Genomic DNA, 17,800 nt, shown 5'->3' on the forward strand with positions numbered 1-17,800 from the left:
AAACGACGGTAAAAAAAAATAAATAAATAAAACTGCAGACATTGAGTTCAGTTATAGACAATTAATCAATAATCTAAACGTACTTCTTTTCTCTATGACTCTTTATCATCAAAAAAAGCATGTTTTCCTATTTTTTTCATTGAGACACTATTTAATATCCTTAGACAGCCACGATCTGTTAAAAAATATTCACAGATACTCTCATAAAATGATGATGTAAAAAGTGATATTATTCAGATCATGTAAAGCCATGGCCAGAAGTTTGGGAATAATACAAATACTTAAATGTGATTATTTTGTCAATAAAAGTCTTAAACCTATAAAATACCTCTAGTTGTAATTCAATGTATCTCAAAAACATATGGAAATTAAAAAAAAAAAAAAAAAACAACACAAAAAACATTTTTTTAAGGAAAAGAAAACCTGTCATTTACAAAACACTGGCCCTCAACTGTACCAGTTATAAAACATTTTCCAGTTTTTGTCGTCATAAGATTTTTTCAGTTCTTCTTTACTTTGCTAGGTTTACATAAAAACCATTTGGTTTGTGTTAGGAAAAGTGTTAGAGGAAGGGCCAAAGCAATTCTGTTTATTTGGTTCCTATATCTCTAATGGAACATCCACCACCAGGTATGTGATTCATGAAAGTTTTTGTTGCATCATGTTTGGGTTTGGAAACAGGGCATCTATTTGTTCATTATAAACCTCACATTCACTAAACCAGCCCTCAATATAGCAGAAAGTTTGCACATTGCATTGCTATTTCTCATGTTGTTCATTTCTATTTTTGCCTCATATATTAGCTTGAACACTATCTCTGACAAATCCATTCTTACTAGTGGAGCCGCATGAATGTGTTACATTATTTTGTAAATCCAACTGCTTCATAAGAAAATGCGATTGGGCAGCAGGTTGGTGGTGTTCATGCACCTGGACGTAGATCACTGGTTACATAGATCACTGTATCTATAAAACAATGGCGGTGCAGTGATTAACACTATCAACTCACAACAAGAAGGTCCTGGGTTTGATTCCATTGTCAGTTTCTGTGTGGAGCTGGCAGGTACACAGCACAATGGTTGTTCATCTTTATGTATAAGCCATGTATCCAGTACTCTGCCTTCACCTGTTGGTACTTGGCAGAATTGAGTCCTTGATAGTCCTTAAGACAGAAGTGAGAGATAAGCAAATTCTGTAGGAAACTAAAGCCATGTCCACAGTAAACCACATATTTTCCTATTCGATCTTTTTCTTTGTCGTTTTCAAAAAAGTGCTCTGTAAACACAGAGTCCTTTCAGGAAATTCTGCGTCCACATGAAACCACTGAAAACAACTGAAAATGATGTAGTACAAATGCTAGGCCTGTATGTGGCGTTGTAATACTCTCGCAAAAAGACGGAGAAGAAGACGTGGAGCAGGTGCATAAAGCTTGCTTGTTTCTACTGCGTCTGAGCCAATATTTCCTCCTGGTTGCCCCTGTCCGCGATAGATCCAAGAGTATGTAGTGACTAGAAAAGCACTCGGAGAGTGCAGACCTCCGCCAAGGCTGATCAGTGCCCCCCCCCCCCCCGTGGGCCCCCCCACACCAAGGATGTTATGTTTTTGCCAGGGTTTGTTTGTCTGTCTGTCTGTCTGTCTGTCTGTCTGTCTGTCTGTCTGTCTGTCTGTCTGTCTGTCTGTCTGTCCGTTAGTGTGCAACATAACTCAAAAAGTTATGGACAGATTTTGATGAAATTTTCTGGACTGCGCCCCCCCCCCGTGGGCCCCCCCACCCCCGATCACCACCAAAATTTAATCATTTCTTCCTTATCCCATTTCCAACAAACCCTGAAAATTTCATCCAAATCTGTCCATAACTTTTTGAGTTATGTTGCACACTAACGGACAGACAAACAGACAGACAAACAAACAAACAAACAAACAAACAAACAAACAAACCCTGGCAAAAACATAACCTCCTTGGCGGAGGTAAATATTGTTAGCTATGGTTGTTGCTCATTCTAATGAAAGACTGACCGAAGATTTTGAGTCAATATTTCCATTAAGCTCAATAGTTGTAGCACTGGCATGACTCTGTAGTCCACCATTGTTGTTGTTCTTGTTGCTGTTGTGAAGTGGTGTCTTGCTTCCCAGGGTGAAAGGTTAGAGAGGTGGGGCTATGACATCATCGTTAGAAAAGTTGCGCTTTGGTCGTACAGATGAAGACGTGAAACTGGCGCTTTCAAATTTATTCACTTTGGGACCCGATTTCTAAAAGATTGTGGTTTCAGTGACTGAAAACCCCAGGATCAAGTGGACAAAAGGCCTATCCTACTCTATTCTGAAGAACGCATCTCACCCATTGCACCATCTTGAGGTGTTCAGAGAGAGCACCTTCAGCCACAGACTGATCCCCCCTCGGTCCAAGACTGAACGCAGTAGGAGGTCCTTCCTGCCGGCTGCTATTAGACTTTTTAATATCGCTGTGCGATAAATTATTATTGTATGCTGTGCATACTTAGGTGTGTTAGGTGTTTTCAGGTTATTGTATTATATACAGTACTTGTATTGTACATATATATATAGATATATATATCTTCTATTCTGTTTATTATTTATTTGTTCCATTGATGACTGTTTGTGGGATGTTCATGCGATGGGTCAGAGTGTTTTTCTTCTTGTACTGCTGCTGTTGTAACAAAGCAATTTCCTGCAAAGGATCAATAAAGTATCTATCTATCTATCTATCTATCTATCTATCTATCTATCTATCTATCTATCTATCTATCTATCTATCTATCTATCTATCTATCTATCTATCTATCTATCTATCTATCTATCTATCTATCTATCTATCTATCTATCCATCTATCTATCCAATACAAAACTTTCGTGGATACAACCGAAGCTGTCTTCGTATGGACAGGGCCTATATGTATGTAAAGTATCTGTATATGTAGATGGTGGTGCTGTTTCTCTGTAAAAATGCAGGGATGTCTCTGACAGCATGTCAGAAGGATTCTGGACTACAATTTATAAAATCAGATCAGAAACATAATGACTTGAACACAAATCTAACAAAAAAGACAGAACTCACCTTTGAGAAGAAATCATTGGATACAGACTTCGAGTTTGGTTGATTTGCTTGAGCAAAACTAACAGAGAACCAACTCTCTCAAGTGGTGGGTTGTGACCTATAAGTGGCTAAAACAGACATGACAGAACTAAAATATCAAAACTGAAATGTGATTTAGAACCAAAGCACAGTCTTCATGTAATGTGTTAAAAACAGCCAGTTTTATAAGTCTTTCATATTTGCATGAATACTTCGTTGAGCAGTTGGGATGTTCACTCCATTTACTATTGAGGTTGTGTATGCATAATTTTCTTTAAAAAAAAAAAAAAAAAAAAAAGCTCACAATGACAATGGACATGCTTTTGTTTGGTTTGAATTCTACAAAAATGGACTTGACCCTTGATACTGACCGTGTGAAAAAGGGATCCCAAGAAGAAACCATTTGAGAACCACTGACATAATAAAAAGGGGTGGCTTCACTTTTAGAGGGCTGTAACAGTGTCTATGTAAGTTCTGCTCCTCTGATTGTGCACCATGATAATCTTATTTCAGAAACAATGTCGGTCAATGGTGAGAAGAATAATTATTGACTCCTGTTTGAATTACACCTTCTATAAACTAAACTCATGAGTCCAGAAAGTCATAGTTTGTCAAAAAGGTAGTAAAGTACCAGTAGCTGTAAAAAGGCTCAGTGGCTTCAATCTCTTATCACCATAATAGCCATTAATATCTGCACATTTCACCTCAAGTCTTGAGTTTAGAACCTTTATGCTACATTTTGAGAGTGTAGAGTCTGTTATATTTTTGTTCATCTAGACAGTAACAGATTTTAATGTCACTGGGATATAAAAGTACACGGTAGATTTGGGTCACATCGAAAAAAAATACTATGAAGTGTATATTATAACATCCTGTATTACAACATGATTTTGTGGTTTGTTGCATATAAATAAATATATACATTTAAGTGAGTTGAATTGGGCAGAACTGAAAGGCCAAAGACCTGGAATAATTCTTAAAAGCAGTTTTATTTCGCATTTTCACAACTCTTGCAATCATTTTTTTCCCCCCTCAACATACACTTGCCAGCCTGTGCTATTTTTGAAGTGCAAATATTACTAAGCTCAACATATTTCCTTTATCTCTGACACTTATATAATAATAATAATAATAATAATAATAATAATAATAATAATAATAATAATAACAACAACACTTTTCTAAGCAATGTTAAAGTCTTTCCCATAAACGTCAGTACAAGCAAGGGAGAATCTACCAATCAAAGCCAAAAAAATTATTAAAGTGTGTATAAAAACAAAATCATAAGAACATTAGGAAAAAAATAAAGGTCTTTGTAGAGAGGAATGCTTTAAAGAGGGTTTAAAGAAATGAGATTGTGGCCTGTCTGACTTCAATGGACAAGTTATTCCATACTCTGGGACCTCTGACTGTAAAAGCCCTTTCCTCCTTAGTAACCATTTGAGGTCAAGGAATGATTATCAGAGCCCCATCCACTGATCTGAGGGGACACAAAGGCACATAAGGGGTCAGTAAATCTCAGGAGCTTGTCCATTAAGTTTTTTTAAGTTTATAATATAATTTTAAAATTGTGAGATCTGACACAAAGCTGACACATGATGACTACTAGGCTAATGTTTAAAATACTAGTTGGTACTAGTGATGATGATGAGGAGGAGGATAGAGACGATGGAGGGAGCTCTTACTAATGGATGCCATACACACTGCATGTTATTGTTACACAGTGATTCCTCCATGATGACTCCAGCCGTGGTTGCTAGGATATTTGTGATGAAACTCCAGACCCTCCATTGATATCAGTCAGCAGTGTTATTGTCCAGCTGGGTTGAGACTCGGCCAGGTGCTACATCCTGTGAAGCTGCATAAGCTGGCGTGGCGTGGAGGAGACCTGGGCCGGTCCGGAGACTCAGACCCCCGGCCGGCTGCAGCTGCTGCCCTGACACAGAGGCTGCTTTTCGGGTGGACAGGTGTGTCCTGATGCGGGCCTGCTGAGGTACGGTGGTGACAGAGACCTGGCAGCGATCTAACCCTGCTGTACCACCTGCCCCCCCTCCATTCCATCACCGCTAACCCCCAACCCCCTCAGGGGGAAACAGGATCTGGTCCAGGGGGATAACAGAAGAGGAAGAGAATCCAATCCCTTATCCAACCTGGCAACCGACTTAATTCCATTTTTGGCAGCCAGGGAGCAGACTGCCGCTGCAGCTCCACTGCCTGCAGCCTCCACAGGCCGAGGGAAGATAGAACAGTGTGGAAAGAAAGGAGCAAGGAAATGAGGAGGGTGGGGAGGAGGAGGAAACGCAAAAGGAAAAAAACAAAACAAAACACTCTCTCACAGAAGGTTTTCAGAAAAGTTACTCAAAAAGAAAGGAGTGAAATACTCCAACTTCATGGGCTCCTGGATGGAATGGGGCCTGGATGAAAAAACAAGATGAAAAATGATTTATTGACATGAGACTGTTGTCATTTGCAGGTTATGGAGTTAAAAACTGTGTGACACAGACACAGTGTGTGTCTGTTAAAGGTTGCAACATTGTGCTTGCTACATGAACTTTGGGTGTCTGTTCTGTGTTGAGACCTAGTCATTTGGTGGCATTCATTTATTACTCAGGTAAAGATTGTCAGTGTTTCCTGTTATCTGTTTGATGATAACTGTCACAATATATTGACTTGTATGTGGAGCACTTGGGCCATTTTTTGCTTGAAAATTCTTATGCTTTATTTGGGACTGGTTATGACTATTCTGGTGATCCATGTTAAAACATCATCCATTTGTAATATTTCAAGTCAGACAGAATGGTTGGAGATCTGGGGTTTCATTGACAGGTCTGTATGTCAGCTCACTCACCTCATTTTCAGAATTTTGGTTTATTTTATAAAAGAACAACATTTATCAACATTTTTCCTAGCAGATAACTTAGCTGTTATAGTGGTGATCAATAATATCCACTAATAAGACCCTAAGATTACTTTGTTACACAGTGTTTCATTAAGTTTACCATTTTACCAAGTCATTAAATTATTACTTAGCATTAGGTCACCTCTGACCCCGTAATTCCACCCCTTTTGTCCAAATATGGTCACTTCTGGCTCCAAAGGATCAGAAACACATGGGTGACGTTACAGTTCCTCTACTGATCTACTACTGATACACATACAGTCTATGGTGTTTCACTCCAGCTAGTGTTAGCTTAAAAATGGAGCTATCCTCACTGAATGTCCGACAGTGAACAAACACAAGTTAGCCATTCTGAACCTTTAAAAAAAATAGATAGATAGATAGATAGATAGATAGATAGATAGATAGATAGATAGATAGATAGATAGATAGATAGATAGATAGATAGATAGATAGATAGATAGATAGATAGATAGATAGATAGATAGATAGATAGATAGATAGATTTTGCAACTTTGTGACACTGACTTTATAATCCAACAGTTCATAAAAATCTCATACCTTTATTCTCTTAATATGACCCAGTGTTTATCTATCTCTCCCTCATTTCGACAAATTCAGTTGGTTCAGTGTTGAAACGCTGAGTTTTTCCTTTCTTCTTTCTGGATACAATAAGGAACAGAAATATGAACCTCAGACAACCTCAGACACAAAACAGAGAAAAATCCACATTATTATTATCATCAGTGATGGCACTGATAGATTCTGGATGTTTTACCTTGTCCACAGATTCACTAGAAGCACAGAAAGCACCAACAGGACCAGTAGAGTCAGTCTAATGATGTTCATTATTAGAACAGTCAAGTTCTCTGAAAATATAGACATTAAAATACATGTTTGAAAAGATAAAGAAAAAGAAAATGTATTTCTTTTGATTTTCAGTCAGTTTACATAGTGAATGAGGTCACAGACTCACTTGTAACAACAAACAGATGTACCATCGACTTGTATCGTCCTTTGCTGTCCTGAACTTCACAGTAATAATTCCCACTGTGTTCAAGTCTGACATGTGTTATAGTGAAAATCTGTCCGGATGCTACTGGAGAGTCTTCATCCTCCTTGTACCAGGTGTAATCAGCCGCTGCTTTGACATCACTGCTGCAGCTCAGAGTCACTGAACTGCCCTCCACGATCTGACCAGATGGACTCACGGACACAGAGGGAAGCCTGCAGGGTTCTGGACATGCAGAGATATTAGGGCTTGATCTTTGTAAGTGCAATGATGGAAAAAACTTTCTAGTGTTTTAGCACTTGAAAACTATGAGGGGCCGTACAATTCATACACTAATCTTTTACATTCATACATTTCATTAGATTAGACTTTATTGATCCCACAATGGGAAAATTCACTGGTCAAGGAAGTAACAGAATAAAGTGCAAGAAAAATGTGCATACATAAAGATGGTGCAAAAGACAAACAATATAAAAAGTAGTTTTTTTTTTAAATCTCTCATTTATGTATTTTCACTTATACATTCATAGATTCACCTTCACAAATATTTTCTCATCTATTCATACATTTTTTCTCAAGCACATACATTCTCTGGTAGATCTATGCAAGAAGAAAATGTATGTATATATGAAGGTAAGGTAAGCATATTTTATGTTAAGTTGGTGTATTAGATCAGTCTTGTCTTCAAAATGACCATTATCTCTTGTCTGCAGGGATCTCACTAAACTGTTGATATGTCTGATTTATTTGTTGAAATGCGAACTATAACTGCATTAATTTCTAATTGTAAATTTTTGGAGAAGCTGTGTGTTTCTGGAGGCGATCAAGGGCAAAACTTGCATCTGTAATTAAATACGACAATCCTGAGGAGTGCATCTGTAACAGTAGGACCTAACACATACCGTACTTAAAATAATGAAATACAAAGCTGAGACAGTTTGGGCAATGTAACACTTCTATGAACACTTACAAATCCTAAAGAGAAGTAGTGGCTACAGCAAAATTAGGTAGCTGGCAGTTAGCGTTAGAAGTCGGTTTCTGGATAATGAGGAAGGTAGGAACTGTAGTGTAAGGCCCTCGTCAGACCTTGCATTAGCTTTTAAGGTGGACTGTTTTCTAACTGCTTTGAAAACATGAAGCGACATCATGAATCAATCAATACACCTTAAATCAACCATTGTAGACCCAAAAGCATCTGCTGATCTAAAATGTATAAGATCTTTTGAACCAATAATCCTATCAATACAGTGAAATAATTCAGGTAACATACAAATTCTTAGCACTTCAGCAGCATTGGATGTATTTGGTCGTTTTTTTTTTCAGATGGATAGATCCAGTGAACATGGAAACACCATTATCTAAACATGCTCTAACACAGGACATGTGATGACAAAATGTTCTTCCGGAAACACTAACATTTGTAATCACCGGTGAGGAAACAAGCAGATGCTAATGCCTTCACTGTGTATCTGGTCTAGGCTTGACTCGGTCTTGAATCAGGTGGTTGTGACTAGCTGGGTTTCCATTACCCTCAGAAATGCACAAAATGTAAATTGTGCATTAGACAACTGGTAATGGAAACACAGAAATGTCGCAAAAACTGTGAAAGATCGCAAAAAAGTTTTTACACTCTCATGAGGTGGTTTTTAAGACATTCCAATACAGAAATATTGCGCAAAAGTGTAAGAGAAACACATTTTCCACATTTTCACTAGTATGATAAGTCCAGTGCCACAAGAGGTTCGACAGCATAACAGCTCATTAGATGTTGCTCGTGTCATTCATAAATTCTAGATCCACAAGTTGTTGGTGAATTCTGTACAGTTCTCTCCCAGAAATCCATTATGCGTGGGATCAGGCATATTTGCAGAGTGAAATTGTGAGGTACACACGAACTGTACTCCGCTCTCTCTCTCTGTGAGAATTTCGACATATTGTGAGACAGGTAGACGGGACCTTATTAGAATCGCACACCAGAAGCCAAACACTTTTCAATGGAAACACCTACAAGTATACTTTGTCAAAATTGTAGAAATATCGCTTTTATGTTGTGAAAAACTGTAATGGAAACCCAGCTATAGAAAACTACAGCAGACTGATAAAGGAGTGAACTTACCAATTGAAGGAGAGCGGTAATCTTCGTATCCTATGAAGGCACAGGAGACATTGTCTCCAGGTTGAAACTGGTCTGTGTAAGTAGAACTATTCTCTGTCCTATGTTTCTGTCCATTTTGGAACCAGACATAGGAGAGAGGACCGGCTGGAATGCAGCTGCTCTGACACCTCAGCTCTGCCTCAGTTCCAGCCTGGCTGACTGTTACACTGATCCCCTGTACCTGCAGAGCTGGAAATGAGAACACGACAGGCCTTTAAGCTCAAAGCATACACTTAGATGGGGCAAAATAAAATTATAACACATATGCATTACAAATCAGTTACTTCATCAGGATTTGGATTCATGGTTCTATCATCAGTACTTTTGTAGTAGGTGGAATGTCACTGTCAATACCAGTTCAGGTCTATTATCAGAATGACTATGAACAGGTCTCATGGAAAAAAAGAATGAATGAAAAATGACTGAAAATACAAAATCTGAAGTTATATGGTCAAAACTGAGGTCAGGAATAGAGGATTTAGAAAAATAATGAAAATATGATATCAGTTCTGGATCAGCAAGAAACTGTTCATGTTGACAGTATTTCTACTTGTACTGTGCTACTTCATTCCTTTGTAAGCAAAGTGGTAGACAATCATCAGCTTTAAAAGAAATATTTTACGTCTTGCAATATCACCTATTTATCAGTCATCTTTATGCTATGTATTATGTATGCTAAGTCTTGTGTATGCTAAATATTGTGCTTTTATCATTTGCATTGGTCTTTACCTATGACAAACAGAGTTGTACCAGGTAAAGTATTAAATCTGCCACCGATTTGGAAGCGATACTGGGCCGAGTCAGTCCCTCTCAGGTTGGTGATTGTCAGAGTGGAGCGTCCTTTCCCTACAGAAGTCTTAACACGCCCATTGTACTGGGGGTCTCTGCTGAGGTCTTCAGGTGTGGACAGATTCCTCCACAGATGACTGCGCTCAGGACTGAACCAGAACTTCGGTCCATCGTATCCACGTCCGCTGTAGGAACAAGAAATGTCCACAGAGGAACCGCTGAAGGCAATCATTTTTTGTTCCATGTAAATTATGTTATTGCAGGTATTCATATGGACACCTGAAAGAAAAAAAAGTCAGCACATTTAGTTGATAGTAGACTGACAGTAGTAGAGGAAATATAAGCTGAAGACTCCAGGTCTGTGAAACACTCACAAATTTGAGGAGAGGGGAAATTCTCAAGTCCCTTCACAGCGCAGTAGACACTGTCTACATTGTCAAAGATGTCACGATAAACAGATGATTCTTCTTCAACTCTGTGTCCATTCTTGTACCAGATATAAGAGGGTTGACTGGGCAGACAGCATTCGCTGACACACCGCAGCTCTGTCCAGGAAGAAATGAGGACCCCTCCTCTATTCACATTCACCTGGAGGTTTGGGTCTGAACAAATTGAAATGACATTTTCAGCCTACACAGACTTTGACAGTCGCATTCTTGAGATGTGAAAGTTTGTTAAATAAATATTACCTCTGACAGAAGTGACTGGCCCAGAAAATCTTCCTTCACACTGATCCTCTCTAGCATGAGGCAAGTGAACTGAAACGGATCCAAAAGAGCGAAACATTTATAATCACTGTGTAGAGGTGAAAGAAAATGTGTAGTTTGTTTATTTCTTTAGGTTGCTAGTGATGAAATATCAAAGACAGATGAAGCAACGAAGCAGAAACCTCCAGGACTAAAAACATGATGCCACTATGGAAGTGTCAAAATCTGCAGTAACATAAATATGCACTAGGGGGCGAGGGAAAAAGGAATCAATCCCTGTTAAGAACCAATAAAGTTAAAATGTCCAACTTTACGGCAGTAACAAACATTTTGGTCTATTCAGAGTCCCACTTCTGATAATGGTCTGGGGTCCATTTTGATTGAAAGCCAAGAAGTTATTCATAAGTAAGGGAGAGGCCACTGTGATTGACAGGGAAGTCTGTGTCTCTGATAGCTAGCATTCACTGCTAGAGCTCTTGCTCATTGAATGAAACTTATTTTTCTCCCTGATAGGAAGCTCTGCTGTGCTTATGTTTAAGAACAAGGCATTCAGCATTCATCAAGGAGTCTCTCATGAAGTTTACTGTAGCCTATTACAGTAATAGGTGTAAGTTAGCTGCATTAGCTAAGGTTAGCATCAGGCTAACTCATACACAGCTAGCCTGCTAATTTGCTTAGGTGCCTGTGTTTTTGGGGAAGGGTTTGGGTCCAAACAGTCAACTGTTGACTGAACTCTAACTTCCCTTTTTAATGAGGCACCAGTTCAGTCTGAGAAGGGGTGAAATGTACTAATTTAACTGAAATACAATTATTATTTTAGTAGATTACTGTTTTGCACGTCTTAAATATTCAAGCTCCTTGTTTTTTACAGCAGCGGTGCTTTACTTTGTGCTTAGCTGTGTGTTGACATATATTACTGCTTTATTTATTTCTCTCTGAACCAGACAGCACAGATATAGGGCTGACAAATGAAAAAATGAAGTATATAGAATTTACAGGCTTCGTAAAAGCCATATTCCATATACGTGGAATGCATTAAGAACTGGTTTGACAGATGCAGTGGGAGCTAATGTTAACTGGCTCATACGATAATGTTGCTAATGTGCTAAAGTTTGCTGGGGCCAACTTAGTCGTTTAGATTTACCCATCACCTTCATCCACTTCATCTACTGTTTATCATCATATGTAAAGTAGTGGAATGATAACTGGAGGTTTAATGAACTGCAACAGATTGAATAGAGTAATGAACAGAATTCAACTAGGGAGTTGGAGGTGACTTTACATCTCACAAATGCATTAAATAAGACTAACAAACAAGATGGATTTAAGAGATGGGGTCAAAACAGTAAGACAGAAATAAATCCATTTCCTGAGAATTTGCAGATGCTATATATACTGATATCAAATTATGTAATAAAGTAATAAAAGGATGTTTCAGTTTTCATGTGTAACAGAAAAAAAATTGTACATTATGAACAAACTGTGGGTGATATTTAATTTAAAACTAATTTCTTTGACTTGCAGACTATTTGAACATATACTTCTGTGACAAAAAAGTGGTTATGTGTAATTATGTTAAAAGTAAGAGAAGGGAAGTAATATATTTTCTTGTTCCTTTTTGGTCATGGAATAGGTAAAAAAAAAAAAAGTAGTGTGGATTATTTAATTTTATTCATTTGTGAAGTTAACTGAACTAACCTGGACTAAACTGAACAAAAGGCGTAAACAGTGAGGATTAGTGCAAGAGGTTCTAACCATGCAATGAGAACTGTCAAAACAGCAACATGCAAGAAAAAGGAACTCAAATAACACTGTTGGTACTGGGGGTTTTGGCCAAAACCACGAGTGAAATGAAAGGTACAGTCGTACACATCAGCACAGTTCTACGTGTCTTAATATCAGTAATTTCAATTCATGCACATCAGCTTCACACAGTCAAACCCTCTGTCCGCAGACAATACAGTAGCTATCGTTGAATAACATGTCATGCAAATGTGAAGCAAACATTAGAAAAGTCAGAAAAATAAAAATAAGAATAATCTGCATTTTTTCCTAAGTAATCTGTAGCAAATTGTCAAGGATGTGTTGTGTCATAAGCAGCATCAACTGTAGGCTCCATTACCCATGGTTAAAAAAAGAGAAGGAGAAGAAACAGATCATTTTGTTTTCCATCTAAAATGGCTGTGATGTCTTTTTCCGTGGGACACAAGACAAGATGGCTGTCCTCATCCGTCCACACGACCTGTTGTACCTGCGATTTTTTCCACACTTATCTGTTCATCATTGAAGACACAGCAAACAGCTGATTAATTACATGAGTTAAATGTTTTCTATGTCAAAATATATTCAAAATAAATGTTTCCATTTCCTCTTTGTGCATTTTCTCTTTTCTCACAAAAAACATCCAAAGCAAGCAAAATTCATCCAATTATTTGCTGTTTTTCCCCCTACATTTTCTAATGTTAAATTTCAAAATGTGAATTGCAATGTGCAGATTTATAGAAATTCACCATCCATTTGTGAAGATGTAACAAAATTAAATGAGGATCATCTTTTACATGTGCAACTTCCTGAAATACAAATGTCTTTCCTGATTATTTATCAGTTCATCTCTGCTTAAAAAAGAAAATAGACTTCTGTTAGTCTTGACACAGTCATATACTATTGTTTCACATGACAAATACATTCTATAAACCTATGATTTGTAAAATGTTGTTATTGATATGACTGATGAAAAGTGATGTTTTGTAAAACCTTACATGTCTTTTCTTCATCAATTATGATTATATTTATTTTTTTGGGGGGGGGGACAACCGTTGTGTTGTCAGTTTTTGTCAAACTAATGTAGATGTTTTCAGAATTGCTTTTGCTTCATTGATAAAAATGCTTGTGAACTTACAGTCTCTATCCTTTAAAAAGTACTTTAAAAAAGTTCTGGAAATGTACGTCATTTTGATAAATAAACTGTCCATCAACTTAGCGCTTTTATGTCAGGCAAAAACAAACTTTTAACAAAAGTATGAGCCGTTATGAAGGTCAATAGCAAACACAGGAAGACAGAGAAATGTGTACTTTCTTATATTTCCTCATTCTTCTGCTAACAAAATGTGGAGTGCAGAGGAAGTTAGAGAAAACAGCAGTCATACTCAGGAAAAAAAAGTAAGATGTCGCTGTAATCAGGCAGCAAAGGCATTTTTGTGTTTTAAAAAGTTCTAAAGTTCTAAATAACAATAAATCATATATTTAAAAATGTGAATAAAGAAGAACGTGATGATTGCTAAACATTTTGACATCTCATTTGAAGAGAGGCATCAAAAACTTTAGACTGAGTTTTGTCATTTAATAAAAGACATAGCAAAATTAAACTGTTTTATACAGAATTAGTTTTTAAAAAAACATATACAAGCTAATAAACAAAATAAAAAGTACCTGATCCACAGAGGAGGAGGAGGATAAATCCACCGGCTGCTACTGTTAAGCCCATGGTCTTCTCATCACTGCTGTAGTTTCATAGAAAGAGTTTCATTAATCACATCAAGAAATACAGAGCACTTGGTTATGCCATACTATAAAATATTATTATGATGCGTAATCTGTTTTCAGCTAAAAGTACTTTACAATCAAACTGAATATGCTCTCACCTGAATAAAGACTTCAAATTTCAGCACTTGTCACATCACTGTGAAGGGGTTAACACTTAGAAAAATGTGTTTGCTTCCACTTCCTTTTACTTCACTTGTTTGCCTCTTCCTCTTTCTTTTTCTTCTCCTCCTCTTTTTCTTCTTCTCATTTTAATGGTTTTCTTCAATCCACAGCTGACTCATGGTTTGAAGATTTTCAGACACTTTAGGCTCCAGAGGAAAAGGAACTGAACCAACAGATTATTGAACACTCTGGTCTATTTCTGTCTTTTCTACCTATGATTTTCTGTTGTTGCAATTTCTGCAACTTCTCGGGGCTAGAATGCATTTTTTTTTCACATTCCAAACTAAAAAGCAATACTGTTACGGGAAGTGGGGGGTGGGACCAGATAAACATAGGCTTCTTCCTTCTCTATTTAAGGTACAAATGTTGCTACGATTTATACTGTTTTTTGTTTTTTTTTCCTTTTTTGTTGTTGCATGTTTGAAATAAACAGAAATGAAATGAAAACTCCTTTCCATATATTAAAAATTAATGTACATATAGATATAGGTATTTCCGGTGTACAAGTGATATGTCCCACAATACACTGTGCTGCATCACCGCCCCTTTGATTCCAGAATGCAGGTCCTCTGTAAAAGTCCAGCCTGTCTCACCTCTGTTACTCCTTTGGCTTGGCTGTGGAAATGTGTCAGTGGTGGGAAAAAAGGTAGGATCACCGTCTCATCTTTTTTTCCAGGATCTCTGTGTAAAAGTGGCTAGTGAAGCATCTTCATTGGTTGGTGGAACCAATGAGACGAGGGTCTGACATCCCACTGAGTCATCTAAACATACACCTGATGTTCTGTCTGGTCCAGCCTACACACACCATATACTGGTGAAAAACCAAGGAGGGCCACATAAGCATTTACCCTCACTTCATTTTACTCTCATTTTTGTCCTGTTACACCTGAGTGTTCTGGAGTTATTGCCAAAACCATGTTTTTTTGGTGGTCACACCAGCCTTGAATTTTGATCTAATTAGTTCATCCTTCAGTCTAAGTGAAGGACTGTACCTAGTTTGAATTAGTTTGAAGACATTAGAGCCCGACCGATTAATCGACCGGCCGACTAATCAGGCTGATTAAAGCGTATCACCAATTAATCAACATCGACCCATATGTTCTTTTTGCTGCGTGGAGATTCTGTCACTCGCTGCTCCTGAGTGTGTGTGTGTGCTCCCCGGAGAATAAGAGGAACTTTAAAGCGAGTTAGTTTCACCCCCCTACGAAATCACATGATCCCTCCCTCCCTCCCTCCCCCCCGCTCCGAAAATCATGGACCCCCCCCCGTCTTATGAAGTATTCACTCCCCCACACATACCCATGTCCGTGCACTTCCTGTCTACCTCACAGTTTCATTCTGCAGGTCTGGGTGTTTATAGTGTAGGGGAGACCGGGGACAGTTGTAACACGGGTCAGTTGTAACTCTTGCAATTGCTCCAATCAGGAACAACTTAGGACTCACCTAATTCACTCTGCACATGCTCAGTTTAGTCCTTAGTCCACATAAGAATTTGTAGTGCGGTGAGGCAGACACATCCAAATTTGTGAGGGAAAACAGAATTTTGTGGTAAGTAATATTGTTTGCTCTAATTATTTTTGTGATTTCATAGTTTGCATTTGAAAGTTGTGTAAATTATATTTGTGAGATAAACAAAGATTTATGCAACTGTTTATCCACCTGTCCACAATTATCTAATATAAGATTATTATATCCTGTGTAGATCAGTGTTCTTATTTCATATATCGGCCAATATATCGGTTGTCGGCCAATACTGGATATCGGCCGATATATCGGATATCTTTTTTTAGCCCCCAGTATCGGTATCGGCATCGGCCCCAAAAATTCCATATTGGTCGGGCTCTAGAAGACATCCTATCAAGCTGTTCCTGAGATATCTTTTAAACACAGTGACAGTAACCATCCTTGTTATGGAGATATGTAGTGGTGATGCCTGAGATCAGAATGTCTAGTATGTGTAAACCTGATGCATCACAACATCAGTAACAAAAATGTTGATAAATGACACACTGAATTTGAAAAAAAGGAAATAATGAATATGTTTGTTGAAGATGTTTACATTGAAAGAATAATGTTTTTTCCAGTTAAGATTTATTTGATCAGCAAATACCTTCACACCAGTGGGTATAGTGCTCCATTGTGTTTTTCATGATGTTGCGCTGGTTGTATTGGTGGCTATATAAAGACAATAGGCTCTACTACTTGTAAATTACATTCTGTGGTAATTGTTGTACTGTTTTTGTAATTATATGCATATCTTTCTCAATATCTTAAAAATATTATATATTATCTATTCAGTTTCTGCCTACCCAGAGCAAAAATTTACTGCTCAAAGCTTGTTCTTCTAGAGCTCAGTAGACAAAACTGTGATTCTCACTTAAGTCTCATTTTAGTTTCTATTCTGGCTGATCTGTTTCTCATATGGCTCTCCTAAAATTCACAAGAAGCAATGGGTGCGACATTTATCACATCTATGTTTATCATAGACAATGATTTGGTGAATTCCTTGTTTCGCTACTGTGGACATATAGTTAAAATATAAGGAGTTTCTGACCACTATTTTCAGAAATACATGCGATAAAGAAAATAATGGCACTGTTATAGAGCCCAATTTTTCAGCATCCAAATACATGACTTTAGTAGTAAACACAGCCATACCATAAATGTAATAAAACAGGTATATCAATTATATGATGGGTCTTAGTTTTGAAGGGAGAGTGCCTTAAAAACTAAGACTAAGGTTTGCTTAAAAAAAATTAATGAGTTAGCAAGGAAGGAAGGAAGAAGATACCTCTAAACCTTACTTGTCTGCCTCCCTCTCCATCCTCATCTACCCCCCATCAGAGGGGACAGCAGCAGTTCCAGTCTGTTTGCTCTGTAAGAGTCGACCAGATTGAAAAGGAGGAGTCGAGGCCGTGGAGCATGAAAGAGGATAGAAAAAGAAGAAGAAGACAACAGAAGAAGAGAGACTAAGAGGTGGTGGAGGGGGAAAAACAAGAGGGGAGGGTCAGCCTTCAAACGAGCTCCCCCCTCCCCTTCACTTAAGAGACATTGGGGGGGTCAAATTATTAACACTCCTACGGCCACTTTAAAGATGACAAAGGAGAGGTGAGGAGGGGAGACTGATGTTTCACCCAGTCAGTCACTCTCTGCATTAATTAGTCAGTAAATTAACCCCACCCATAAAACACACACACACACACACACACACACACATTAATATAGAAACAACACTTAACCTGCAGATTTAATGACTTCAATAGAGTCCAAACAGATGTAATTTTATAGATAGCTAGATATAGATAGCTCATACTCTCCCACTGACAAACTTTGCATGTTCTTATTCTGGCAAATTAAAATCAATATTCCACTTTCATGAATAGTCCAGTTAAAAACAGGCTTTTGTTAAAGTTTTCCTGGTGGTGGATGTTCAACTGTG

General features: G+C 37.8%; 1 protein-coding gene across 2 annotated transcripts; it reads right to left on the reverse strand.

Annotated features, from left to right (window-relative positions):
• Positions 1-4,064: 4,064 nt before the first annotated feature.
• On the reverse strand, positions 4,065-14,372 carry LOC115417063 (B-cell receptor CD22-like). Of its 2 annotated transcripts, none has more exons than XM_030131028.1 (10): positions 14,298-14,372; positions 14,086-14,156; positions 10,639-10,707; positions 10,324-10,551; positions 9,890-10,228; positions 9,122-9,349; positions 6,970-7,230; positions 6,772-6,862; positions 6,555-6,655; positions 4,065-5,508 (listed from the first exon to the last, which is right to left on the reverse strand). In XM_030131028.1, exons 2-9 carry the CDS (start codon positions 14,138-14,140, stop codon positions 6,586-6,588), a joined length of 1,341 nt encoding a protein of 446 aa, XP_029986888.1. In that variant the 5' UTR covers positions 14,141-14,156; positions 14,298-14,372; the 3' UTR covers positions 4,065-5,508; positions 6,555-6,585. The 2 variants fall into 2 exon arrangements, with proteins under 2 accessions (XP_029986888.1, XP_029986896.1); XM_030131036.1 differs by having other exon boundaries at positions 14,086-14,153; positions 14,298-14,351.
• Between the last annotated feature and the right edge of the window lie 3,428 nt (positions 14,373-17,800).

The sequence above is a fragment of the Sphaeramia orbicularis genome, chromosome 1 (genome assembly GCF_902148855.1).
Source record: "Sphaeramia orbicularis chromosome 1, fSphaOr1.1, whole genome shotgun sequence".
Taxonomy (NCBI): domain Eukaryota; kingdom Metazoa; phylum Chordata; class Actinopteri; order Kurtiformes; family Apogonidae; genus Sphaeramia; species Sphaeramia orbicularis.